The following is a 27,802-nucleotide window of genomic DNA, read 5'->3' on the forward strand; positions in this document are numbered from 1 at the left end:
TGGTATTAACACTTCATGTGATCTTGATTCTATCCCTCTGTTAATGCAGACTAGCACTGTGTTGGCTTTTTTGGCAGCTGCAGCACACGGCTGGCTCATATTTAAGTGATTGTCCACTAGGACTCCAAGATCCCTCTCACAATTACTACTATTGAGCAAGGTACTCCCTATACTATTGTAGCATCTTCATGGTCACATGATCAAAATTCAGACCTTTGACAAGTGACTCATATTTATGACGGTTGCAGTGTCCCAAAGTCACTATCACCTTTTGAGACCTTCTGAGAAGCAAAGTCAATGGGGAAGCCAGATTCACTTAACAACCGTGTTATTAACTTAAGAAGGAGGTTATTAACCTATCAGCAGTGATTCACTTAAAAACTGAAGCAAGAAAGATCGTAAAATGGGGCAAAACTCACTTAACAAATATCCCACTTAACAACAAAAATTTTGGGCTCAATTGTGGTAATAAGTTGAGGACTAACTGCACTTGCATCAGGACTGTTACAATTCTTTAAAAGAAGGCAAATGACCAGCTGTCTGCAAGGAGTATAAATTCTGCCATTCCCCCACCATCCAGTCAGAGCTGAAGAAGCTTCTTGGATGAGAAGCAAAACGTCTTCAAAGAGAAAAAAGAAACTCCAGTTGCCTCATGAAAAAGCACTTTTGGAACAACTCATTTAATAATCACCTTGTTTTGGCAAGAGAAAATTTGGCCCCAATTGTTGACAGTGCTTCTTTTGAGAGAAAGTGACATTCAGACTGCCAAAGGAGAGGAAAGAGATGAAACCCAGCAAGAAATTTCTTACGATGGTTTCATTTCCACTTGATTAAAGCACTGGAGTGGAGCAGCTTAAACGCATAGCGTAGAAAATCCCAAATATGATTTTAATTTAGTGGATATTCAGTATGTTAGTAATCCCTTCTGACATAGAAATATTTTCCTTTTATCCGTACATAGCACTTGCTTTTGGTTAGGTAATTTCCTGATATTTCATTCTGACATTTGAAATCAAAACCAACACGATGTAAAAACGTGTTATAGTTTCAGCTCATAGTCTTATGAAATATTTTTCATTTGGAAAAAAAAAATCAAAGATATTTTGAAGGGCTCCTTAAAAAAAATCTTTGCTGAAAGGAAGATTTTATGAAGCAGATGGAACAGGAAATGACCGCGTATTTTTGTATCAACAGGGACTTGGTTAAATCGTTGCCTTGATACAAGGACAACCAAAGCATTTATCGTAAGATTAACTTATTATAAGGACTTCTTACAAGATGATTCTTACTGGCTATAGATAATTTTTTAGAGATAAATGTTAAGGTATGATTAACCTTAATGCAAGTCATTCATTACTGACCAACACAGATATTTGTTCTGTAGTAAGTAGGAATTTTTTATATACTTTCTGCTCCAAAACAGAATTTTTAGTATGTTGCAGCATGATATTAGGTGAAAAAAGAAAGAAATTTTAGTATAGATCAGTGGTGGCGAACCTATGGCACAGGTGCCAGAGGTGGCACTCAGAGCCCTCTCTGTGGGCACGGGCGCCATCGCCCCAGTCCTAGGCCTTCAGCTGGGTTTTATAAAACTTTTTCACTTTAGGCCTCCGCCGCCGTGTGCAAAAAAAAAAAAAAGGTTCAATCAGTCAATTTCAACTTCTTGCAAGGAAAAAAAAGATCTTGCAAAGTTGGAATTGATTGAACTTTTTAGTCCCACCCAGTCTGCCATTACCACCGTAGCCACGCCCAGCCAATGGGCCACACCCAGCCAATGGGCCACGCCCACCCGGCACTCAACGATGCATAAGTGGGTTTTGGGTTGCAGTTTGGGCACTCAGTCTCTAAAAGGTTCGCCATCACTGGTATAGATGGTCCTCGAATGGCTGATTGGGAAATTCTGGGAGTTGAGGTCCACCCATCTTAAAGTCCCCTAGATTGAGAAACGCTAGTCTGGAATAAGAAACTTCAGAATTCAATTCCTTTGGGGCTCAGTTTTCAAGTAACTACTGGCTTCACTGAAATTCTGGCAATTGTTGCAATCTTAAGATTTCAGTACATGTGCGTGGAACAATGCAACAGCTGTATGGAAAACATTGGGTGATAAAATATAATTTTGATGAACTACTCATTAGAAGTTTGCATTGTAGGACAACACAGCAAGTACCTCTGGTTTACAGTAAACTGGGCCTCTCAATATATTATTGCTGTGGATCAACTCAATTCTGAGAAAGCAGACTTTTTTAAAAAAAGTTTAATTTACTTTATAGAATTCGTTGGCAGTTTACTCAACATTAAGATTCAGCCCTGGAAGGAAAAATCTATATCTGATTTACAGCAATGGATGACTAATAAATATATCTGTCAATATTTGAACTGTATTTATTTACAACTAGCTGTATTGTACAAGAAAATTATAATCTCCATGACATTTCTGAATCCCTTGTTCATTCATTGAATTTTATTTTTTATCCATCCTTGCCTATTTCTATGGTTGTTTATGTATTTTCTTTAATGTTCAGTAGAGAATACCTCAAACTAAACTTGTGGTTTTTGTTTTCAGGCAAGGAAGAAGATTTTTGTACAATATAATTCAATTAGAGTTGTTCTGTTTATTTAGTGTTTTTTAGCCTTGGCAACTTTAAGATGCATGCACTTCAACTCCCAGAATTCTGGGTGGAAAATTCTAGATGGGGAATTCTAGGAGTTGAAGTCCCCCATCTTAAACTGTCAACTTGGAAAAATATTGGTTAGAACAATCCTTCCCCCCCCCCCACTTTCCTTGTTTTTTTTTCTTGTTACGATCATAATTCAAAATTATTAATTCTGAGGTTAGATTACCTGTATGCTGGTTTTCTTCTGTTTATCAGTTGAATAGAATTTTGATAGTTTGCTTTTAATCTGTTTTTTAAAGTGAATCTTTATACAAATGAGTGACTTCCAGAGAAGACTACCATTAAAAGAGCAGAGCCACTTAATGCTGGAACCATTTTTAGATTTAAAGTGACTTCTGTGAAATGCAAATGGATCCTTTTGGGCTTTCCAGCAGTGGAAAAGAATAGTTCAAACGTCTGCCCCATAGCATTCCTGGGGGACAATATCAAAATCTACAAGATGGCAGACAGAGTGTTACAACTGAAGTCCCACCCATGCCCAAATATCATAGGGGCACTCCAACCAACATCTAGCCACAAAACTAACAGTAACCTTGTCAACAGAGATGCATACAGCCTAACACTCTTACCTGATAATACTGAGGACAAAGTGGGATCTGAACTCAGAGCAGTGCTGTTCAGTTTGGATTTCTTTGATTCATACTTTAACCGATCTAGAGGACAGCACAGAAAAACAAATGTTTTATAGGAAATTGCCGAGCTAAATTTCTAGATAAAGGACATCATGCAGTTAACAGTACAGCAACGTGATCAAGAGTTTAACTATAACACAGTAGGAAAAAAAACAGAACTACAATATCCATAAAATAGTTACTCCTCGACCTATCACTTAGTGACCATTCAAAGTTATAAAGGAGCCACCTGGGGGCTACTTATGACCCAGATTTCAAGTTCCAATAGTCAGATACCCCCCCACACACACACACAGTCATGTGGGTATTCAGCAGCCAGGCCACAATTACAGACGTTTGTAGCATCCCACGTTCATGCGACAGCATTTTATGATGGTTTTGTTGAAAAGTTAATTCCTGCTTTTGGCCCCATATCAAACCATTGCTTTACTTAACAACTGCAGTGCTTATGTAATGACTGCCACAAAAAAGTTTCTAAAACCAGGTTGGTTGTGTGACACTTTACAACCATTACAGCTTATGACCCTAAAGACAGGATCCATTACTGTCGTAACTCGAAAACTATCTGTACACAAAACTCAGTGGGGGAAAAACAATAACCTTGGGAATTTGCCAGCCTGCCAACATGCCCTAACACAGTGATGACGAACCTTTTAGAGACTGAGTGCCCAAACTGCAACCCAAAACCCACTTATGCATCGTCGAGTGCCGGGTGGGTGTGGCCCATTGGGTGGGCATGGCTGCGGTGGTAACGGCAGACTGGGTGGGACTAAAAAGTTCAATCAATCAATATTGCAAGATATTTTTTTTCCCCGCGAGAAGTTGAAATTGATTGATTGAACCTTTTTTTTTTTTTTGCACAGTGCGGCAGAGGCCTAAAGTGAAAAGGTTTTATAAAACCCAGCTGAAGGCCTAGGACTGGGGCGATGGCGTGCGTGCCCACAGAGAGGGCTCTGAGTGCCGCCTCTGGCACCCGTGCCATAGGTTCGCCACCACTGCCCTAACATCTTTGTCAGGGTCACATTTACAAAATCAAGACGGTCACACGCTGGTTGGAGAGGAAAGGGTAATTATTTTTTATACTTCGATTCCTGAAAAGCCCATTACCTCTTTCAAGAGCCAGGAGAAAATCTCGGTTTCTCTGAAGCTCCTTCATGAATTCTTCATTCTGGAGGAACAGTGCAATCCGTTCGTCTTCCAAATACTGCTTCCATTTCTTCTCCTGATCCAATGAGCCTTGAGCCCTTTGGTTCCCAGGACTCCGTGTGCTTTGCTGACAGTTTTGGGTACTCTAGACAGAGAGTGTGTATGTGTAAAAAAAAAAAAAGTGACCACACCTGCTGCAGACCTGTGGCAGATTACAATTGGATGTTACAGCCCAACTGCACCCCTGGGCAACGTGTTACCCACTCTAAATAGGAAAATTTTCTACTTCCTACCTGCACCATGTCCATTTGCTGTGGTAGGATACGGAGAAAGTCATCCGGAAGATTCCCTAATAATGGTGGGTTCCAGTCCCTGTATCGTCTTTGTGCTTGTGAACCGATAGAATTTTGGATATCAGTTCTGCTTGGAGGGAGAAAAAAAAAAGCAAATTACAATAATATAATTCCACTTCCCTTGGCAACTTTCAGGTGTGTAGACTTCAGTTCCCGAAATTCTCATCAACGGCCATGTTGGCTACGGAATTCTGGGATCTGAAGTCCACACACATCTGCAAATTCCAACCGTATTAAACACTGGTCTGAGACAAAGCAGGAGAATCTCTGGTCTACCAGATGGAACTGAACTACAACTCCCAGCTTTCCTCTGCTTTGTCCATGCTGGCTGAAGCTGTTGTTCACCAAACATCTGGAGAACCACAGACGACCACACTCCCGATTCAAGCAGTTGTGGTATCTCTCTCACTAAAGTCCTATCCACAAAGGCTGGGAAAACGTCTGCTGGCAATGTTTCACCGCTGGATTTCTTATCTTGAGGTGAAGGTTGATGGACCACCAGCTCTGTGATTCTGAATCTTAATGTCTACATACCTGGGTGGTGGTACTGGAGGAGTCTGCATGTATTTTCGGTCATATACATGCATATCATAGGAAGGAGGAGAATAAACTGGAGGGGGCTCCTCATCTGAACTGTCTGGTTCCAAAGTCCGTTCCAGAATCTAAACCAAATGAGAAAAAAATATGTGTTCATTAGAGTCCTTTTGCTTGTTACGAATACAGGTCGTCCTCAACTTATGACCAATTGCTTACCATTTGAAGTTACATCAGACCTTCCCAGAGCCACTTATGATCCAGTTTCGAAGTGCCAACACCCCACCCCACTCTGTGCATAGTCACAGGATTGCATTTTACATGCTTGGCAACCAACTTGTATTTATGGCCATCTGCAGCATCCTTGTAGTCATGTGACTGCGATTTACTGTAGGACATTTTTGCCACAAACTGGCATTTATTCCTGATTTCCGGCAAAATCTGCCCAACAGTAAAAATGGGTTTGCTTAACAACTGCTGTGTGAAAGGCCGTAAAATTGGGTGCAGTCACATGGCGATTCACGTTACAACTGGCACAATTTATGACCAAAATTGCAGGCTCAATTATTATTATAAGTTGAGGAGTATCTTGTATCTTCAACTTATTGGGATGTCTGCTGGAGATGATTAACACAGAGGGAGAAGTATATGGAAGACACAGAGCACTGATACTCAACCTTAGCAATTTGAAGAGCAAGGCTGGCTGGGGAATTCTGGGTACTGAAGTCCAGACATCTTCATGTTGCCAAGAGTTAGAGAATTAGGAGGACGGGTATTGCAAAAGAGAACTATGGGTAGTCCTTAACTGACGACCACAATTGGGCCCCAAATTTATGTTGTTAAGTGAGTTTTGTGTCCCATTTTACATTCATTCTTGCCACAGTTGTTAAGTGAATCACTGCCATTTTTAAGTGAGTAACATGGTTGTTAGGTGGATCTGGCTTCCCCATTGACTTTGCTTGTCAGAAGGTTGCAAAAGGGAATCACATGACCCTGGGACACTGCAACCGTCATAAATATGAACCAGTTGCCAAGCATCTGAATTGTGATCACATGATTATGGGAATGCTGCAATGGTCCTTAAGTGTGAAAAACAGTCATAAGTCACTTTTTTCAGAGCCTTTGTAACTTCAAATGGTCACTAAACAAATGGCTATAAGTCAAGAACTACCTGTATCAATCAGCTCTGAGAAAGATTTAGAAATTCCAGGGAGACTGGGATTTTGCAAAACAGAAATTGGGGCTATAAACTCTCAAATTATGCCCTTGTAATCCACAATTCCATGAGAAAGAGCTGGTCCTCCTTCAAAAGCTAGCAAGCTGATGCAATAACAGGGTGCAGGTTGTGGGTCACACTTGACTTTTCATGAGACATGCTGGGGCCACATTCCAAAACAAGCTAGCATGAAAATTAAATTTGATATGATTTTATTGACATTTCAGTGCAGTTCATCAGATGAATCTGCAGGCAGACATGAAACAATTGTTCTTCTGTCCCATTTAAAAAAAAAAACAATTTGTTAATATTTCCTGCAAAGAACTTCTGCAAAGGGAACTTAATTCTTGCAACGCAAAATCTAATCAGATTAGAGCAGTGGTTCTCAACCTGTGGGTCGGGACCCCATTTGGGGTCGAACGACCATTTCACGGGGGTCGCCAAACAACGCAGTCCGCCATTTTTTCCCCTTTTCCTTAGCTGTGCTACTCCCTTTTATTCTATTGGCTTTTGAAAGCCAATAGAATAGACTCTCTTGAATAGAGTCTAATTCTATTGGCTTTCAAAAGCCAATAGGAATTGTCCAGGCTGTCTCTGCCCTGCTGAGCCCGCCAAAAGTCCCATTCTGCAAACGGTGCTGCACAGTTGAGTAGTCCTCGACTTACGACTGGTTGGGGGTCGCGGCATTAAAAAGGTTGAGAACCACTGGATTAGAGTAACACTAAACTGAAGACAACCTGTATCCCGATCTGACAGATATTTAAATCTCCCTTCTTATGCCTGCTTTTACAGTACTGAAAATACCAAAATTATGAACCCCTAATGCTTGACAAGGAAAGCTCTGTTCACCTTGAGGTTTACCACATACACAGGCCTGAAAAATTTAGGCAAAAGGCCAACATTTTGTCCTTGAGCTACCTTGCTAGCTCCCAATCAGCCCCCACACGCAGGAGCTATTAAGAAATGCTGGGATCCAGCCTGTGTTTTGGCAGGCAAGGCATCTGCTATCATTTTGTTGGGAGATTTTCACACCCGTAAGTAGTTGACAATGTGCTGCACAACCCCAAACTTACTTGCAGCTGTCTCTTTTCCCAAGCATTGGGCACACTCTGCTTTAGTCAGAGCTGTTTTCTCACTAGGGCAGTCTTTCTCAGCCTCGGCAACTTTAAGATGGGTGGACTACAACTCCCAGAATTGAGGCAGAGGCTGAGAAATATTGCATTAGAGAAGCCAATAGCTTATTGCACTTCCATGCAGCCACCAGCAATCTACACAAACCTTCCCAAGCTATCTTTCTGTTTCCATTCTGATCCTAATCCCTCCCCCCTGGCTAAAGGAGGAATGCTGTAACACCAGTGGTGGGATTCAACCAGTTTGCACCAATTCCGCTAGCTAATTTTTTGTTGCCCAGGCCCAGAACAGACTTCCGGAAGCGTCATCCACGCAGAGAACCAGTTGTTCACATATCTGAATCTCATCACTGTGTAACAGTATATGTGGATGACCTTGGGCAGGGGTAGGCAACCTTGGCTCTTTTATGACTTGTGGACTTCAACTCCCACAATTCCTGAGCTAGCATGGCTCAGCATGGAAACCTCTCCCTTTCCCCTCAGCATGGCTGGCTCAGGAATTCTGGGAGTTGAAGTCCACGAGTCATAAAAGAGCCAAGTTTGCCTACTCCTGACCTTGGGGAACAAGGAAAAAAATCCTAACTAGGGAAGAATCAGAGAAGAGAAGGAGGAGCCCTCAGTTGCTCAATGGTGAGAGAAAGAAACTTAGAAGGACCCTCCTCTTAATTGATCAGACCATTAAAACCGGTAGCGGGAAGTTCGTACCCTCAGACTTGCAAGAATCTGTTAATGTATTCCTGCAATAAAGTAGAGTTAGCTCATCTGGTTGTATTTTATGTCTGATTATCCAGGAGGGTTGACAAATGCAAAAATCAGTAATCAGTGATCAGAATGGAAAACGGTGGCTCACTTGGTTAGGACACTGGGCTGATGATCAGCAGGTTCGCGTTTGAGACCCGGTTGCTGTGAGGGGGCAGGGTGAACTCCTGTCACACACTCCACCTCCTGCCAACCCAGCAACTTAACAACTTAACAGGGACATGAAAGGAGCCCCACCTGGGCGTCCCTGGGCAATCATGATATCACTGTTCAATCCTTTCAACTTGGAAGCACTTCAGTGCTCCTGACATGAATGTGGTAGTAGTAGTGATCAGAAAGCCTCATGTTGTTGTTCTCAACTTGGGTTGCAAGGGTTTTGTGGCAGATTAAGATAAAACCATTAGCTACCAAGGAAGACATGCCATGCAATCTTTCAGCAAGAAAGAAGGACAGCCAAGGTGGTGGGCTTAGGGAAGAAATTCTGCCAGCAGAACAAACACAATGGGTTTTTTTATTCCTCTTGAGCTTGGTGCTGAGCCAAAAGTAAATTGGTTCAGCTGTCCAAAGAAGATGGTACTGTGAGAAAGGGCATTGTCTTACCTGAACGCCTTTTCTCAGCACGGAGATAGAGAATCCACCAATGGGTTTAGAATGTGTTCCTGCCCAATCAGATCAAGTCAGCCAAAGTTGCCACGCCCGTCCTGGACCATAGAGATCCCAGTCTTGACGCGAGCGTAGCCATTGACTGACAGCAAGACATTGTGGCTCACTAAACTAAATGACCTGCAAGGGTGGGAGTGGATTCTCCATCTCCGTGCTGAGAAAAGGCGTTCAGGTAAGACAACGCCCCTTCTCCAGCACTGGAGATGGAGAATCCACCAATGGATCATACCAAAGCCTACTGTCCCTGAGGGTGGGAAGTAGACCGGTCCGGTGTGGCATTTTGATTACAACCTGTTGGAGAACCCTCCTACCGAAGGAGGCCTCCGCCGAGGCAAACCTATCGATCTTGTGAGTTGCGGAACATCGCTGTCCGTGAGGTATAGTACCGGATCGTTCTGCGGACGTCCAGAAGATGCCATTGCCGTTCCAGATCATGCGATGGGTTAGGGCAGAAATCCAGGAGCACGATTTCCTGGGCCCTGTGGAAAAGGAAGTTGACCTTTAGAAGTTGGAAGTTGACCTTTGCCAATTCAGAAATACGTTGCGCCGACGTGATCGCCACCAAGAATGCAACCTTGTGGGACAGGTAACGAACATCACACGTTTTTAGAGGCTCAAAGGGTGACTTTGTCAGAGCCCGAAGAACCTGCGGCAGCTCCCAAGAAGGATACCTGTGCACTACAGGGGGGCTGGTGTTAGCAGCACCCTTGAGGAATGAGCGGAGTAAGGGGCGATGTCCCAAGGAACAGCGGAGTCGCAGGTGAGTATTGTGGAAAGAGCAGCAACCTGTCTGCGCAATGTGTTTGGGGCCAAGCCCCTCTCCAGACCCTCTAACAGATAGTCCAGGATACGGGGAATCGTTAGGTCTGAGAGTGACAAGTGTCGCACCGAGCACCATGAGTGAAAGTTCTTCCACCTGGCCTCGAAAATGAGGTTTGTAGAAGGGCGACGGGAAGCATGGATTACCGTAATGACCCCTGGTGAGCACAGCTCCCGTGACAAGATTGAGCGCTCAAGTGCCAGACAGCTAACTGAAGCCATAGGGGTTCCGGAGGGAGAATGGTCCGCTGGTTGAGCGAGACCCAGTCCGGAGGAATCCTCCATGGAGCTGCAAGGGAGAGACTCACCAGATCAGCGAACCAAGACCTCCGTGGCCAGTACGGGACCACTAGGAGAATCTCCGCCCACTCCCGAAGAAGCTTGCGGACGACTGCCGGGAGGACAGGGAGAGGGAGGAAGGCGTAAAGTAGGCCCTCTGGCCATGGGCTCCGAAGAGCATCCATTCGTTCCACCCCTGGAGATGGGAACTGGGAAAGGAATCGAGGCAGATGGGCATTGGTCGGGGACGCAAAGAAGTCCAGACATGGCAAGCCAAAATGGTGACAGATTTCCCTGAAAATCCTGGGGTGGAGACGCCATTCCGAGTGATCTACTGTTGCCCTGCTCAGGAGGTCGGCCTGAGTGTTCGCCTCCTCCGAAATGTGATCGGCCTTGATGGAGACCAGATTGGATTCTGCCCAGGAGCCCAGTAGGAGAACTTTGGTCAAGAGAGTCCGAGATCGGGTGCCCCCTTGCCGGTTTACATGAGCCTTGGCAGCCACGTTGTCCATGAGGACCAATATGTGACGCCTCGCCACCAGGTTATGAAAGTGGCAAAGGGCCAGATGTATGGCCCGGAGCTCCAGCCAATTGATGTTGTGCCGGAGGTTGGAGTGAGACCATCAGCCCTGTGCCCATTGTGAGCGAAGGTGCGCTCCCCAGCCGAACAGGCTGGCGTCGGTCGTTAGCACGAGCCAATCTGGCTCCTTGAAGTAGGACCCCTTGGGCATGGCGGGTGAGAGCCACCACGTGAGGGAACGCGCTACTTGTAGTGGGAGTCTCACCCTTCAATTGGAGGCACTGAGGTTCTGCCTCTGGAAGGGGAGCAGGAACCACTGAAGTTCCCTGGAGTGGAGCCTGGACCAAGGGACAATTGCTATGGCCGAGATCATCTTCTCTAACAATTGGGAGAGACTGACCAACATTACAGTTCGACTCCTGCGTAATTGGAGGACTACTCCCTTATGCTGTCCCGGCGTTCCTGTGATAAATAGACCCGGCACTTCACCGTGTCTATGGTGGCCCCTAGGTGTAACAGCCTTGTTGTGGGAACCATATGGCTCTTGGGGAAGTTTACCGAGGACCCATGATCTTGGAGCAGCTTTACCACCAGTTCGAGGTCTGTCAGAGCGGACTGGGTGGACGATGACTGGATTAATATGTCGTCCAGGTAGCATTGGACTCTGACTGGCATCATCCTCAGGCGAGCTGCTAGAACCATCAGGATCTTGGTAAATACCCTGGGAGCCAATGATAGGCCAAATGGTAGTGCCCTGTATTGAAAATGGCACCCCTTGTGTGCGAACCTCAGAAACCGGTGGTGGGCAAGAGAGATGGGGATATGAAGGTACACTTCCGTGAGGTCAATAGACGTCAGGAAGTCCCCTTTTCTTACGCTTCCCAAGATGGAGTGGAGTGTTTGCATCTTGAATTTGTGGTATACAAGATGATAATTCTTGAGATCTAAAATGGCTCTCCATTCCCCTGACGCCTTGGGGATGACAAAGAGGAGGAATAAAATCCCCAACCTCTCTGGTCCGCAGGTACCGGTTCTATGGCCCGTATGTTTAGTAGATGTTGAACAGCTTCGTTCATTAGTCTTTCCTTTGTTTGATTCCATGGGTAGGGACAAGAGAGAAATCAATTTGGACGGTTGGAGATGAACTCCAAGGACAGACCATAACGCATGATGTTTAGTACCTATGCGTCCATGGTGATGGCCTCCCACTGATGGGCAAAGAGCGAGAGTCTGCCCCCTATGGGAGGGACCACTGGAGAGTCACCTGGAGCGGCGGAATGGTCGGCCGTTCCCACGAAAGGGCCGCTTGCCCTGAGATTGCTGTCTAGGTCTGGCCGTCTGTCTATTAGACTGTCTATCCTGTCTGTCCTGTCTGGCCGGGAAGGGACGGATGGGCTGAGTGTAGTTGTACCTAGCCCATGCACGAAAGGACTGTCTTTGGGGGTAAAAATTGGACCGTTTGTCCGATCTCTTAAGGAGATTGTTGTGGCAAAAACCACGATACTTACATCAGAAGACAAGACCACGAAGGGTTGGAGAAAACAGGCTTTATTTGTGCACAATGGTTCAGAGCATTCACATGACAAATTCTGAACCCCGAGTTACTCTGAGGGTGTCACTTTTATACAGCTTGCCGCCCACGCTTAACCTAATAGATGACTTCTTATCTACCTTTAACACACTAAAAGAGAGAAGTTCATATCTTGAGACAACACATAGGAAAAAGGAGAAGTTCATACAAACGGTTGTCTTACCACACCTCTCTACACGGGTGCTATCTTACAACATCTGTGACTTTCAGTTGACACTGACACTTCTTGTAAAATGGTTTCTACACAGCATGAACACATCTCTACAATTATGACACACAGGTTATATGATTTAGGTTACATTTCACAGCCAAGCTTAATATTATCTATTAACTATTGTCAGCAACAAGCATTCCTATTAGGATATAGATATATTGAACTTTTTCCTGCCCACCTCATTTCCTCCCCTTGAAACTTCACTAAAATCATGAGATTATTGAGGAGTTTCATACCTTGGAGGATAACATAAGGTAGCATATTCCCCTTCCTCTACAAGGGCCATGATCTGGGCTATGGCTCTTTTCTCAATGAGCATAGAGAGGCTCTTGGAAATGGTGCGAGTAACAATAGGTAAAATACAAGGTAGAATTAGACAACCAAGGGCAATGATTCCCATGAGGGCCACGATGGCTTGCAAACCAGGCAGCTTGGGTAACCAGGATATAAACACTTGGGTAAAGTCAAAACCTTTCCATTCTTGGTCAGCATTATGGGTAAGTTGCCTCATTTCAGTGGTCAACTGCTTAATGACCTTTCCTGTCCCATCAATTTGCAAGCAGCAATTGGAAAGGTTGAACTTTCCGCAAACACCTCCTTCCTTTGCCAAGATGTAATCTAGGACCAACCTATTCTGATATGCTGCTCTTCGAATCTTATCAGTAGTATCAGACAATATATTGAGAGCCTTATCCAAACGTTGGCCTGCGAGATCCAAGACAGCTTGGAGTCGGATAATTCTGTTCAACATATAGATAGGTGTCCTGTAGCCATATGACCCATCCTCAGCCCATGTAGCCTGTCCATAAGAGCACACTATTCTTTCAGAATTCCAGACATTGGTCTTCTCATATTCAGCTAGCTCTTTACAGGGGAAATTAGAGAAAGCGGTTTCCACATCTCTCCTTCGTCTCAGCATCCCTATGGGGTCATATACAGGGACACCTAGCAGCTGTCGGGCCCTGATAGGTAACAGGAAGAAGGATGGTTTAATCCAACCTAAAACACAGGTTCCTGCCCAGTTTAGGGGTAGCCTCTCATAGGCCAAATTACCACAAATCCAATACATGTTTTCTGGGGCAATCCACTCATTTTGAGTGCCTTTAAGATAGGGGAGCAGAGCTCCCTCAAATTCAGCGGGCTCTGGGCTTTGACCAGGAGAGACCCATTTTACATAGTCCTGATCCCAATATCCCAAACAGATTAGATGTCCTACCGGCACAGTATAGTTTCTGAAGAAACAGTTCCTCCCAACCAGGTTAGTAGCCAAAGTCCACACAGCTCCTGAGAAGCGAGTTCGAGCTGTCACGTTTCCAGCATTAAACATGTTGTTATAAATTTCAGGGGTGGCCTCTAATGCTTCCCATGGCCATTGTTCCCCCATGTTGGTACCACCACATACAAAACAATTCTTTACAGTGAGTGTTTTTGCCACCTCCTCAGCCATTTCAATAAACAAATTAGTAGCTGTTGTACTTATAGGGAGGGGGTCATCTTCTAGTTTCTTCAGATTATCATATACAGACCAGCCTAAAGACCTAATTTGCCCATCATAGATTCGTTCTACTTGGACCGTGAGGTAGGTCTTAGGGTCTTCACCAGTCCCCTCAATTCCAAAGCCATATAAACAAAGTGTCTCCCTGTAGGAAGGTCTACAAAACATTCATCACAAGGAGGGACGTGGTCTGAAGGGTAAGGTCGTGGGTTCCCCAAGAGATATTCATCACCACTTACTCCCTTATGATCTCCCTCCCTTGTGGAAAGACCCTGTCCCACAGAGGTTGATACAGGTTCTGGAGAACTTAAAGTGGGGGATGGGGTGACAGCCTTACTGATATTCAGATCATCGGGTTCAATTAGCCAGTCCTCAGGCACACCCTCAACCCCCTTCTCTTTGACTGTGATCCCTCTATACAGAAACAGAGAGTTAATTATAACAGTGATTAACAACAACATTACCACCACCCAAATTGTTGGGATGGGCCCTTTTCTAATACAGGCAGTTTCCCTCATCCTCTGGGTGGAATCCATAACCAATTAAAAAGACTTCTAAGACTAATGATGTGAACGCAGTTTCCAAGGTAGGGACCTTTTGTTGCCCGTGCGATGGGTGTTAGCTTCCGGAGTAACACCTGCAGGGGTTTGCTTCACCTCTCCCGTTCGCAGGGGTGCAGCTTCCGGGGTGTCACCAGAAGGGGAGAGGCTCCTTCTCCTACGATGCAGGGTGAGTTTAAAGGGTTGAGTTGGGTCACTATTCACTTTCCATAGGGTGGGGGCTGCAAATTTAACCCTGGACCAATGGATCCACGACCTGATCTCAACTACCTTAATAGCAAGGGGAGAACACAACAACAGTATACAGCCCTTTCCACTTTGGGCTTAAGACTTCCCTCTTCCAATCCTTTACCCAGACCTCCTGTCCCGGTGGTATATTATGTGTTAGTGTAACCAAGACATGGGGTCTTTGGGTTAGAACATATTGGTGTAGCCACCGGACCATAGTGTTAAGAGCCTGCAGCTGTTCTAATTTAACAGTATCTGCCACTTGTTCAGAGTTCTGGACACCTGGTTTGAGTAAGTTGGGGACTCTGCCATACAATAACTCAAAGGGAGACACGAGCAGCCCCCTTTGTGGGGCACACCTTACCACAACCAGGGCCATATTTAAAGCATCTGGCCACTTAAGCTGAGTTTCCTGACATATTTTTATTTTTTTTGCCAATATTTTTCCTTAATGGCCTATGTATTCTCTCCACCCTTCCTCCTGATTGAGCATGGAAACTACAGTCAAGCTTCCATGTTATTCCTAGCATAGCTGCTATCTTTTGGGTGGCTCTATAGATAAATTCAGGACCATTATCTGAAGAGATTCTAGATGGCAACCCATACCTGGGAATAATAATATGAAGCAAGGCTTTTGCGACCTCAGTTTTTCTTCCTTGTAGGGATGCAATCCGGCCATCCAGTGTATGTACATACTATGACTAGCATTGCTTTATAGGGACCTGAGCATGGCATGTCAGTGAAATCAATCATCAAGGAATCGAAGGGATAATTTCCTCTGGGCTGATGTTCTTGAGGCAGTTGGGGTCCTTGCCTTGGGTTGTTGGTGGAACAGATCTCACATCTAGCACAAACATTTGCTGCAATACTGTGTATTTTGTCAATATAAACCTCTCTCTTCAGGGCATTTGCCAGTGCCGCCCTTCCCAGGTGCAGTTGCTTATGAACCTGTTGCACTGCATCCCATGCCATATATCCTGGGATAAAGACTCACTGGTCTGGCAAAATCCATCAACCATCTTCCTGCCTTGCTTCCAGCATCTCAGCTTTGTCCAAGTCTTCCTGAGAGTAATCTGGTTTACCCTGGTCCTGTTCCTCAGGGGTCCACAAAGCTAGACAATTTGTATGCTCAAAAGGTACCTTTAGTGCAGCAATGCGAGCTTCCCAGTCTGCCTTATTATTTCCTAATTGAATATCTGATGCTCCCTTCTGATGCCCTTTGCAATGCATTACAGCTACTTCCTTAGGCTCCCACACACTATTCAGCAGACACAATATCTGTGGTCCATACTTAACATCCTTTCACCCTGATGTTATAAGTCCCCGTTCTTTGTATAAGGCTCCATGGACTTGCACTGTTAGGAATACATACTTAGAGTCTGTGTAAATATTAATACACTTTCCTTTTGCCAACTCCAAAGCTCTAGTTAATGCATACAGCTAGCTGAGCATTTGTACCGGGCGGAAGTTGCTCAGCTTCCCATACTTCCTCCAAAGTCACCACAGCACATCCTGCCTTTCGAATGTCTTCTTACATAAAACTAGTTCTACCTGTGTATATTGTAAAGTCTGGATCAAGCAGGGGGGCATCTCTCATGTCTGAGCGGCTAGCGTAAGTTTCTTCAATAGCTTGTATGCAACTGTGTGTGGTTTCCAAGTCTGGTTCAGGCAGCAGCGTGGCTGGATTCAGTGAGTTTGATTAAATTAATATAACCATTGGATTATGTATTACTGATACTTCAGCATGCGTGGGTTGGTCAGCCACAAATGTCCTTTTGCTTCTAAGACAGCTTTAAGAGCATGGGGTGTGTAGATATCTAACTTTTGTCCAAAAGTCAACTTGTTAGCTTCCTGTGTTAATAACGCTGTTCCAGCAATTGCTTTGAGGCAAGCCGGCCACCCTCTGGCTACACTATCAAGCTGTTTAGACAGATAAGTGACCGGGTGATGCCAGGTTCCTATTTTCTGGGTGAGAACTCCTACTGCCACATTTTGCTTTGTATCTACAAACAGTTGAAATAACTTTTCCAAGTCTAGTAGACCTAAACTAGGGGCGCACATTAGAGCCTCCTTGAGAGTGGTGAAGCTATTATTTTCTTGCTGTTCCTATCGCAATGGTTCTTTATCTCCCCCCCTTTGTGGCCTCATATAGGGATTTTGCTTTTAAACTAAAGGTAGGGATCCATATTCGGCAGAAGCCAGCAGCAACTAAAAATCCTCTTAACTCTTTCCTATCCTTCGGTACAGCAGCTGGCAGATAGCGGATGATGCTTTGCAAAACCAGGGGGGTTGTCCTCTGCCCACAAATATGATACATCAAATTCTTCCCATCTGGCATTTTTCTCTATCATTTGTGCCAGCATCACCATTCTTCATTCCTCTGCACGAGGTACTTCCATCATCACCTTTCCATATTTTATGGCCATTGTGCCATCCTCTTCAAAGGAGATCTGCACCCTTAGTTTATAAAGCAGATCCCTTACCAATAAAAGAATTGGCATATATTCAAACTGATGGGTTATTTTTCCTCCCCATAGTGCAACTTAAGGGCTCCAAAAAGGGTCGCTGCAATATTTTTCCTGTTGCTCTTGTATGTTGATAGAGTGAGGGGAGGCTTGGCTTAGGGGTTGGGTTAGGACTGATCGGGTGGCTCCAGTATTCACAAGGAAGGGAATAGGTTTGCCTCCTACTGTTAAACTGACCACAAGTTCTGGGAGGCGGGCTGAACCCAGTCGGTCTCAGTCCCATTCCTCTGCTTCTGCCAGGCCTATGAGGGGAGTCCTTGAAAATCCTCTTCTTCTTTCTCTCCGTCCCTGGCTTCTCCTTGGGCGACCTCTGTAGCTCTTCGCAAACCTGCCTCTTCCCCCTCCTTTTTCTTCATCCTTTTCTCTTTCTGGACATTCACCCTTCCAGTGTCCTTCCTTCTTACATATGGCACACTGGTTTTGTCCTAACACCCTTCCCCATCCTCTACCTCTGCCACCTCCCCTTGACACCCCATCATAGCAACTGCAAGCAATTCAGCTTTCCTTTGCATTTTCTGATCCTTTTTCTTTTCCTCCTCCTTTTCTCTTTTCACAAAAGTCTTTCGGGCCACTTCTTGCTGAAGGTCCAGTTTGGGTCCCTTGCTTCTGGACATCTGGTTGGATTATGGCTTGTCCCCAGCTTTTTCTATCTTCTAAATTTTTTTAACATAGGGGACAGTTTTGCATTTCTGGATCCATGGTGGAGGTCTTTGCAACAAGCCGAGCCACACATCAATATAGGGTGCCTGGTCTGGGTGCCCTAACGTGGGATTGAACACTAGCTGATGTACTTTTAGAGTAATGGATGGATCTAATGTCCCTGTGCTTGGCCAGCCTATGTTAAAGCTGGGCCAATCTACCTCACAGAAGGTCCTCAACTTATGCCTGCTCCACTTAATACCATAATCCTGATCCTCATAAGCAGACTTAAAGTGCTTTGACATTCACCCCAACGGAGTAAGGGGTACACTTTCACCACCACCCAATAAGCCTCCCAGGGCACCAGACAAGACAAATGAGGAAAAGGGATGAGAGGAAGGTAAGGGGGTCCTTCCACTCGGGATTACACTGAGGGTTTCACTTATACGCGCTAGACCCAGGGAGCCGGAAACTCAACGGTCACCGATGGGAAGTTCGAGCGCCACTCACTCACTGCAAACACACACAACAATCCTCCCACCTTATTCCAAAGAGAGGGTGATCAGTCCTCTCCTCCGTCCCTGCTTACAGGGAGGGATTCCTTATTTCCCTTTCAATACTTGCCTGCAGGCGAATCCTTTGTCCTCTAGTCGGCTGGAAAGTTGCCTGGTCTCCTTACCCTTCACCAGTGGTTCTTGGAGTGGCCGACCGCCAATGCTGGAGCCCTGTGTCACAGGGAAGTCCCTCGGAATAAAAGGTCCGATGGCGCCTGGGATGTTCCCCCTAACACTACAGGCCCCTGGCATCAGGGTGTGCCCTCCAGAGAGCCCCAAGACTCCTTGCCGTCCTGCCGCGGTCGCCAGATAATTGTTGTGGCAAAAACCACGATACTTACATCAGAAGACAAGACCACGAAGGGTTGGAGAAAACAGGCTTTATTTGTGCACAATGGTTCAGAGCATTCACATGACAAATTCTGAACCCCGAGTTACTCTGAGGGTGTCACTTTTATACAGCTTGCCGCCCACGCTTAACCTAATAGATGACTTCTTATCTACCTTTAACACACTAAAAGAGAGAAGTTCATATCTTGAGACAACACATAGGAAAAAGGAGAAGTTCATACAAACGGTTGTCTTACCACACCTCTCTACACGGGTGCTATCTTACAACATCTGTGACTTTCAGTTGACACTGACACTTCTTGTAAAATGGTTTCTACACAGCATGAACACATCTCTACAATTATGACACACAGGTTATATGATTTAGGTTACATTTCACAGCCAAGCTTAATATTATCTATTAACTATTGTCAGCAACAAGCATTCCTATTAGGATATAGATATATTGAACTTTTTCCTGCCCACCTCAAGATGATTAAGGACCTTGCGTTTGTCCTTATTTTCGGTAAGATAAGGATTCAAAGCGTCCCCAAACAGCTTGCCTCCCTGATAAGGCGCTGCTGATAGACGCCACTTAGACTTGGCGTCGGCGTGCCAGTGCTTCAACCAAAGCATACGGCGACCAGTGACGCTGGAAGCCGTAGCCGTGGAGGAAAATCTGGCTGCCTGGAGAGTGGCATCTGACGCATACTTGGTGGCCAACACCATCTTGCTGAGATCCTGGTGGGTGCGGATATCCTCTGCTGGAATACGGGCCTGGAGCTGCCTGAGTCAGCGAAGGGCGGATCTGTTAAAGAAAGATGCAGAGGTGGCCGCCCTAATAGCCCATGCAGCCGCCTGATGCATCCTGCGGTAAGCGAGTTCGCATTTACGGTCCTCAACTTTGAGAGCCTCAGAGACGTCGCCAGGAATGACGGTGGGCAATACTAAGGGCCCTAAGGGCACATCCACCGCGGGCACTTCCAGGGCCTCCTCCAGATCATTGGCCACATTATATAGTTTTTTGTCAGTATTACCTGGGAGGGGAAGGGAGGCCGGAGATGCCCATTGCTTTCGGACCGCATTTAGGAACATGGGTGGGCAAGGGATGCGGTGTTGAGCTGCCACTGGTTCGGTGAAGTTCAGGTCCACCTCTGAGTCTGAGGGAACAGTGGTTGCTGCTGTGGAAGGATCGGGACCGAGATGGGCTGTGGATGTGACCTTGAGGAGCAAGGGAACAAAGAAGGAAGGGTTGAAGAGGCCGCTAAATGAAGGAGCTTCGGAGGGAGCTCCTCCTCCTCAGACATCGGAATCCCCTGTTCAATGTCATGTTCACGAAGGGATGAATCCTCAGAGCAGGTGGACCCAGATGGAGAAGAAGGAGCATAATAGGTTTCAGAAACCAGTTGATGAATAGAAAGGTGAGCGACAGCCGTTAATCTAGGACAGCAGTTCTCAACCTATGGGTCGTGACCCCACTTGGGGTCGATCGCCCATTTTTCGGGGGTCGCCAAAGGTGGCGATCCGCCATTTTTCACAGTGCCGCGCATGCGCGTCGCGCATGGGGGCGCCGCCGCGCATGCATGCCACGCATGGGGGCGCCGCTGCGCATGCGTGCCGCGCATGGGGCGGCACTGTGCACGTGGGCCGTGCATGGGGGGAGCCCCGTGCATGCGCGTTGTGCATGGGGGGCAGCGTCGTGCACGCGCGCTGCGCATGGGGGGCATCGCGCATGGGGGCGCCGCCACGCATGCGCGCCGCGCGTGGGGCGGCACCATGCACGCGTGCCACGCATGGGGGGAGCCCCGTGCATGCGTGTCGCGCATGGGGGGAGCCCCGTGCACGCGCGCGCCGCATGGGGGGCGGCGCGCATGGGGCGGCGCCGCGCATGCGCGCCCACGTGGGGGCCCCGCCCCCATGCGCACGGCCCGGCGCATGCGCAGAACGTTTGTGTGACGGGGGTTGCCGTCACACAAACGTTGAGAAGCACTGATCTAGGAGCTTGCGCTCTGGCCTCAAGAGCGCGATCTACCGCTTGTGCAATCATCAAGGCTAGACGGTCTTCCGTGGGGAGGGGGACTGGCTCACTCAGTCAGAGCCTGGCCGCATTAGGGGTGAAGGTAGCCTCGGGTGTCCCACGTTGAGCCCGTGTAACAACGGGTTGGGAAATGGGGAGAACTCCGCCCGTCCCACATGGTGCAGGGGAAGGTAAGGGTTCCCCTGTTGACCATATCCCCAGGGAGGAGGTGGGGGGCCCCAGGGGTAAGTCAAAGGTGGACCCTTCGGCTTGAGAGGTCTCCAATCTGGCTATTTTCTGTGTCTTTGAAAATTCCTTTTCTAGGGCTTGGTGTCTCCAGCTGGCCTGCTTTTCAGCTCTCTTGGAGGTCTTGGCGGTAGATCTGGCCTTGGCTTTGGCCGCAATATTGCCAGCGACCTCCTGACTAGAGGATTTAGGATGCATTGGGGCCGATGAAGACGGCAAGACGTCCTTTGTGGAAAGCCTAGAATCCTCAGTTCTCTGATAACACAGGAGCACGATAGGGGACCCCTGGTATCCAGAGAGTAGTATACACTGGATAAGGACAGGCGAACTATAGGGGATGCCTGGAATCCAGATAAAGCTGTTGCGTGGATAAGAACAGGCGCACGACAGGGGACGTCTGGAATCCAGCTATAGCTGTTGCATGGATAAGGACAGACGCACAATGGAGGGGCGCCTGGAATCCAGATAGATCTGTTGTGGATAAGAACAGGAGCATGATAGGGGATGCCTGGAATCCAGACAAGCTGATTGTGCGGATAAGAATAGGCGCACGGTAGGGAACGCCTGGAATCCAGATACAGCCGTTGGTAATTTAGTAAACCCAGAATCACGCTGGGTTAAGTCTGGTATGAGCAAGGTGAGGCCGAGAGACACCAAACCTGAAAGGGACCAAGGGCAATAGTGTGTAGCACTGAGAGTTGGGCCTGCAATTTGTTGTGCCTGACAGATCTTAAATGGAGGATAAGGACAAGGGGAACTCAAGACAAGGTCACAAACTGTGTCCTAAGGGGGCTTGGAGGCTCTGTTACACCTCGAGATAGCAGGCCTCAAGGGAAAACTGGGCCTGTCTAGCTCCCAAAATGGCAGCCGTCCCCAAAATGGCGGCCTGCCTGACGACGGTGGAGCCTTGAATTCGCTCTCCCTGGACAGCCTGTCTCAGTTCACCCCCCAATAGACGCCCCTTCTCCGACAACAAGGAAGAATGGTCAGTAAAGGAGGAGGAAGGAGCCCCTTCCTCCAGTAATCCCCTTGTGAATTGGAACGGAACCGACAAGGATTCTGAGACCACGCGGCCCAAAATGGCGACCACATGTGGAGAAGGTGTCTAAACCTGCCGCAGTCCAGGAGGCTTTGGAAGAGAATGCTGGTGCAAAACGAATGCTCCTTTGCCCAAGGGGGAAGGTCCGTGCCTGGAGGCTTGTAATGTAAAGAAAACGGAGCTTTCCTCCCCTCCGATCTGCCACCTAACAGCTGATCGGTTCTGGCCCTTGGCGTGCGCGCGCCTCCGGCCATGAAGGGACAATCACAAGGCCCCCGAAGCTAGAGGAGGAAAGGGAGGCGACTGGCTTAAACAGGCACCGAAGCTGCAGCCGCAGCTCCAAGAAACCAGAAACGTGGGATTTCTGAGAGAGATCCTGGGCACGTCGCAAAAAGCCTCCTCCACTGATGCTCGTATTCAGCCACCGGAGCTGCATCCGCAAGCTCCGGTAGAAATGAGGCCAAGCTAATGTCAGCTGGGGACTAACAGCCGTTAGTCCACGGGCTGAATCCAGCAAGCTAGGGACTTTGAGAGAAATCTATTTGCTGGGGTGGGGAGGGGGGGTTAAGGAAGGAGCCCCTTCCTTAGAAAACCCAGTTTTTATTCCCCCCCCCCCGAATCAGGGATTGAGAAGAAATCAGAATGTTCTTGAATGGGGAAAGAAAGGTATAAATTACCAATAGGAAGCCAAATTCTGTGCTGAAAACAGCACTGCTCAGCAAACTGGGAAATAGAAAATCCACCAATAGAGACTGTACCTGCCTAAGAGCCAAACATGAACGTCTGTCCTGGGCGAGATCAAGTCAAGACTGGGATCTCTATGGTCCAGGACAGGCGTGGCAACTTTGGCTGACTTGATCTGATTGGGCAGGAACACAGTCTAAACCCATTGGTGGATTCTCCATCTCCAGTGCTGGAGAATACGGGGGCAGCGCCAACCCAGGAGTGATGCCAAGCTGCACCCTCCATTGTGCCACAGTTGCTTCTGTGTCCCACCCACCCCTTTTCTCTGCATTTTCTTTCTTTTTTTGGCTTGTCTTTTCCATCTTGCAGAGCAGAAGGAGGGGGGAGGAATTATCCTTGTTCATGATCCAGGAATGCTTAAAAACCAAGTTCCATAATCAAGGAAGCAATCTTAAAAGCCTACACCATAGTCCACAAGGGAACAAGGAGATGAACTGACCACTTCATGATGTCATCGTGTCTTCTACCAGATGTCTGTTGAGTAGGGCCTTTTCAGATCCTACAGCTTTAAGCTTCGGGACCTCTGGACATAAATTGTCTGGAAATGAAGCTGGCTTAAGAAATTTGGTTCTGGATTTCAATCCCTCCCTCTACTTTGGCCACATTGATGGCCTGAGGTTCTGGCTAGACTACCTTGATCACAGCCTTAATCAGTGAAGTCACTGTCAGGAAGGAAGGAGGGAAAGAAGGAAGGATGAATGGATGATAGGGAGGGATGGAGGGAGGGAGGAAAAAGGATTTTTTCCCATTCTTCCTATCATTTGAACTCAGAGAAAGTGGCAAGATTTTTGTCAATTTCTCTTTTGTCAATTTCAGTGGCTTAAAAAAAGGGGGAGTCCATCCTTTAACCTTTCCTCTCTTCTTTCAATTTTTGAAAATGAAACTGAAAAAGAGACATATTTCACTGTTTTATCATTTTTTGGATTTTGTTTAAAAGGGGGGAAAAGCCCAGTGTTTCACTGTTTCACATGGAAAATGAATGTCCAGGGACAAGAGGATAGCTGGCATCCCTGCCACAATGCAGAGTAGCCAACTAGAACAGAGAAATGAAAAGCAGCACACAAACTGGACTGCACCTCTTCATGTGCTGAGGTGTTTTGGGGCACATCCTGGATTTGTATCTATTCCATATTCTACAGAAGATAATATTTGTTTTTCTCCTTCACTGATAATATTTATAGCTCAGAGCTGAACTGTGGGGTCCTTGGTGCTCTCTGAGGACTGGTGATGTTATCTGGTTTAGTAATGAAATGTCTGCAGGAAAACAACCAAGCTCAGAGGGTACCAAGGCCCATATTCCATCTACACAAACACCTGTGTTGCCACTCAAATCCCAGGTGATGTCCATTAACTTTAAAAGCCTTCTTTTTTTCAGCAGCACCCTTCTTCCATCTTAAACAAACAGCAAGCTGTAAAATATAGGTGCAAATCAGGTAAACCCAATCGTCCTCTTTCCTGTAAAACCTGACATTTAACTCGTGGTTTTTCACCTGCCACCCAAGTTCAGATATTTCCTTTTGCCATTGTTTAAATGGTGACTCAGTTACTAAAACATTTATTGTCTGGAACAAAGCCTGGTGCCTTAACCACTAGACCAACAATAATTGTGACTCTCACAGTGAACATAAGAATTAAATCAAAAGAGAACAAAGATTAGAAAGAATAATAATAGACAGTAGTATAATAACTTAAGGACAGCATAAAGGGACACTTTAATCACTTTTAACCCAAGGACAATTTAATCACTTCCCCACATTGTGGCAACCTTACACTTGCTATAAATTTGGGATCCATCATTACCAAAGGGAGACTGGAGGACATTCTTGGGGTTTGGTGGTAAAATAATTTTGGGAAGAGTTAGGTACTGTCCTGACCATTATTTTAATTTCCCACGATGCTATCTTGGTTATCTGAAGCAGCTCAAATGGAAGGCACTTAGGTCTAGTTGGGGAAGCACCACCCTAGGGGCAAATACAATTAGCACAAAAGAAAATCACCCTGAAAATTTTTCCTCAAACTTACAGCCAAACTTGCAACTACAGGTAGTCCTTGCCTTACAACTACAAATGAGCACAAAATTTCTGTTGCTAAGCGAGACAGTTAAGCGAGTCTTGCCCCATTTTACGACCTTTCTTGCCACAGTTGTTGAGCGAATCACTGCAGTTGTTAAGTTAGTAACAAGGTGGTTAAGTGAAACTGGCTCCCCTATTGACTTTGTGAGAAGGTCGCAAAAGGAGATCACTCGACCCCAGGACACTGCAACTGTCATAAATACATACTAGTTGCCAAGCATGCAAATTTTCACCACATGACCATGGATGATGCTGCAACTGTTGTGTGAAAAACAGTCCTAAGTCACCTTTTTTTCAATGCCAGTGTCACTTTGAATGGTCACTAAACGAATGGTTGTAAATTGAGAACTCCCTGTATTTCAAACATGGGAAAAATTTACCTCAGGAGGAACACTGTCGTCGGAATCCGAGCTCTCGTCACATTCGCTGCAGTCCAAATTCATCTGTAGCAGTTGATCGATGGTGGCATCTACCGCACCATTGTTGGCCCTCAAGACACATTCAATGATGTCATAATCCATGTTGGGGAACATGGTCTTGAAATCCTCCATCGCCTGGTTAAACTCCAGCCTCCGTACGTGCCTTGCGGGGCGGCTATTGTTAAGTTCTTGAGCGGAAGAGCTGTTCCTTGAGCCGCCATTGCTGCTGCTCCGTCGGAACAGACTTGTCATTTTGGATAACCGTTTTTGGAAAATGTTTAAACTTTTTCAAATCGGCTTTTGAGGTAGGAAAAGGAAGAACCGGGAGAAGTAATTTATAAATCCAAGGAGAAGGCGGGGTGAGGCACAATCTGCCTTCCAGTTTTCTGGTCAAGAAGAAGCTAGGCAAGCGACTTGCAGCACGACTGGCCGATAATCCACCACAAAATGGCGGCACATCGGAGATGGCGAAAGAAGATGGAGCCGAAGAAGCATGCAGTTTCAGTCCTGCATTGATACACGACAGGTGGCGGTTGGTGGAGAACGATTTCTTCAAAGATATAAGAGTGTCCAAAGCCCCAGATGCATTTATTTTACTGAAAAATGAAGAAATGTGTTATCAAAAAGCTATAAACTATGTTATAATTTAGAAAGCTGATATCAATACCTCTCAAACCCTCCCTTATATAAGACTTTTCTGTAGTTCTGCAGAACTGGAGATAAGTTTGCAGAAGAAATTCCTGATTTTTTTTTTTTTAAATTCTGCCACAGATAATCCTCGACTTACAACAGTTCATTTCAGTGACCGTCTGAAGTTACAACACACTGAAAAAAGTGAGTTTTGGCAGTTTTTCACATTTATGACCATTGCAGCATTCCCATGGTCACATGATTAAAATCCAGACACTTGGCAATTGACTCATATTTATGACAGTTGCAGTGTCCTGGGTTCATGTGATCACTTTTTGTGATCTTCTAAACAAGCAAAATCAAAGGACAAGCCAGATTCACTTAACAACCTTGTCACTAACTTAATAACTGCAGTGATTCACTTAACAACTGTGGCAAGAAAGGTTGTAAAATGGGTCTCACTTAGCAACAGAAATTTTGGGCACAATTGCGGTGATAAGTTGAGGATTACCTGTATTTCAAAATACTGTATACCAGGGCTTTTCAACCAGTGGTACAGGTACCACCTGTGGTACACTGGCACCTGGCAGGTGGTACACGACCATCCTAGAAAAGTAGCGGGGGAGGGGAATGAGCTGAACCGGTGCAGCACCGCACAAGCCTGAGCGAGAGATGGCTGGAGCTGCAGGGCTGTCAGGGCTCAGCGGAAGCACCTGGATTAGCGCCAGGCTCCAGCTGGAGCTCTGCACTGATCCTGGTACTCCAGCTGAGCCCAGAAGAAACGCCAATCAGCTGGAATATTGCAACATCTCCAGGGTCTTGTGATTTACATTCAGATGCTTGGCAACTGATTCATATTTATGATGGTCACAGTGTCCCAGGGTCATGTGAAAACCTGCTGCAACCACCCAGCAGATGGGGGGGAATAAAAACCAAACACCCCCACCCCACCCCCGCTGCCAATCCTCAACAGAAATGCTCACAACAATGAAAACCTCGGACAGGAGGAAGAATGCCACCCGGTGAGCAGGCAGATGTCTTGCTCGGCTGTGGCTTGGGGGGCACTTTTTTCAGTGCCATTGTAACTTCGAACAGGCATAAGCGAACTGTTGTAAGTCAAGGACTACCTGTAGTTCATCATTTTTTTCCTTTTGGGGGGGGTCATCAAGTTTTTGACACCTTGCTAGGCGACTGCTGGTACTCGGATATTGCCATATCCTAAAAGTGGTACAATGGGTGAAAAGGTTGAAAAGCCCTGCTGTATACAGTGAGCCAGATTTTGAGGACTGAAGGATAACAAACATGATTACTCAAAAGCAGGAATCCTCAGGATAGGAAATCTTTCTTCTACCTGAAGACAATGGTTTAATAAAATTTCAATTCTAGTTAGAATTTAGAATGTTTATTTAAAGATACAGATAGTCCTTGGTTTAAGAACAAGATTAGTTCCTAAGTCTGCCTTTTAAGTCAAATTTGTACCTAAATTGGAACATATTTATGGACTGCCTATTGCAGGTAGTCCTCAATGAATGACCTTTTTTTGCCGTGGTTGTTAAGCAAACCACTGCAGTTATTAAGTGAATCATGAGGCTGTTTAGCAAATCTGGCTTCCCCCATTTACTTTGCTTGTGTGAAGCTACCTGGGAAGGCTGCAAATGGCACTCACATGAGCCCTGGATGCTGCAAGTTTTAAATACATGCTGGCTGCCAAGGGTCCAAATTTTGATTACGTGACCATGGGGATGCTGATGGTCATAAGTGTGAGGACTAGTC

At 46.2% G+C, this 27,802-nt stretch overlaps 1 protein-coding gene across 2 annotated transcripts in view; it reads right to left on the reverse strand.

The window, feature by feature from the left end:
* Window positions 1-27,802, reverse strand: part of CUEDC1 (CUE domain containing 1) — a 98,143-nt gene that overhangs the window by 10,932 nt on the left and 59,409 nt on the right. The window contains exons 3-7 of one of the 2 annotated variants that reach the window (XM_039328137.1): window positions 25,361-25,995; window positions 5,341-5,468; window positions 4,747-4,873; window positions 4,415-4,598; window positions 3,245-3,328 (exon numbers count right to left, since the gene is read on the reverse strand). In XM_039328137.1, the coding sequence (XP_039184071.1) occupies window positions 3,245-3,328; window positions 4,415-4,598; window positions 4,747-4,873; window positions 5,341-5,468; window positions 25,361-25,651 (814 nt within the window). In that variant the 5' untranslated portion in view covers window positions 25,652-25,995. The remainder of the gene's footprint in view (window positions 1-3,244; window positions 3,329-4,414; window positions 4,599-4,746; window positions 4,874-5,340; window positions 5,469-25,360; window positions 25,996-27,802) is intronic. The other variant, XM_039328138.1, reaches the window with a different exon arrangement.

The sequence above is a fragment of the Crotalus tigris genome, unplaced genomic scaffold (genome assembly GCF_016545835.1).
Source record: "Crotalus tigris isolate CLP2741 ecotype Arizona unplaced genomic scaffold, ASM1654583v1 scf7180000024371.1489680, whole genome shotgun sequence".
NCBI lineage: Eukaryota > Metazoa > Chordata > Lepidosauria > Squamata > Viperidae > Crotalus > Crotalus tigris.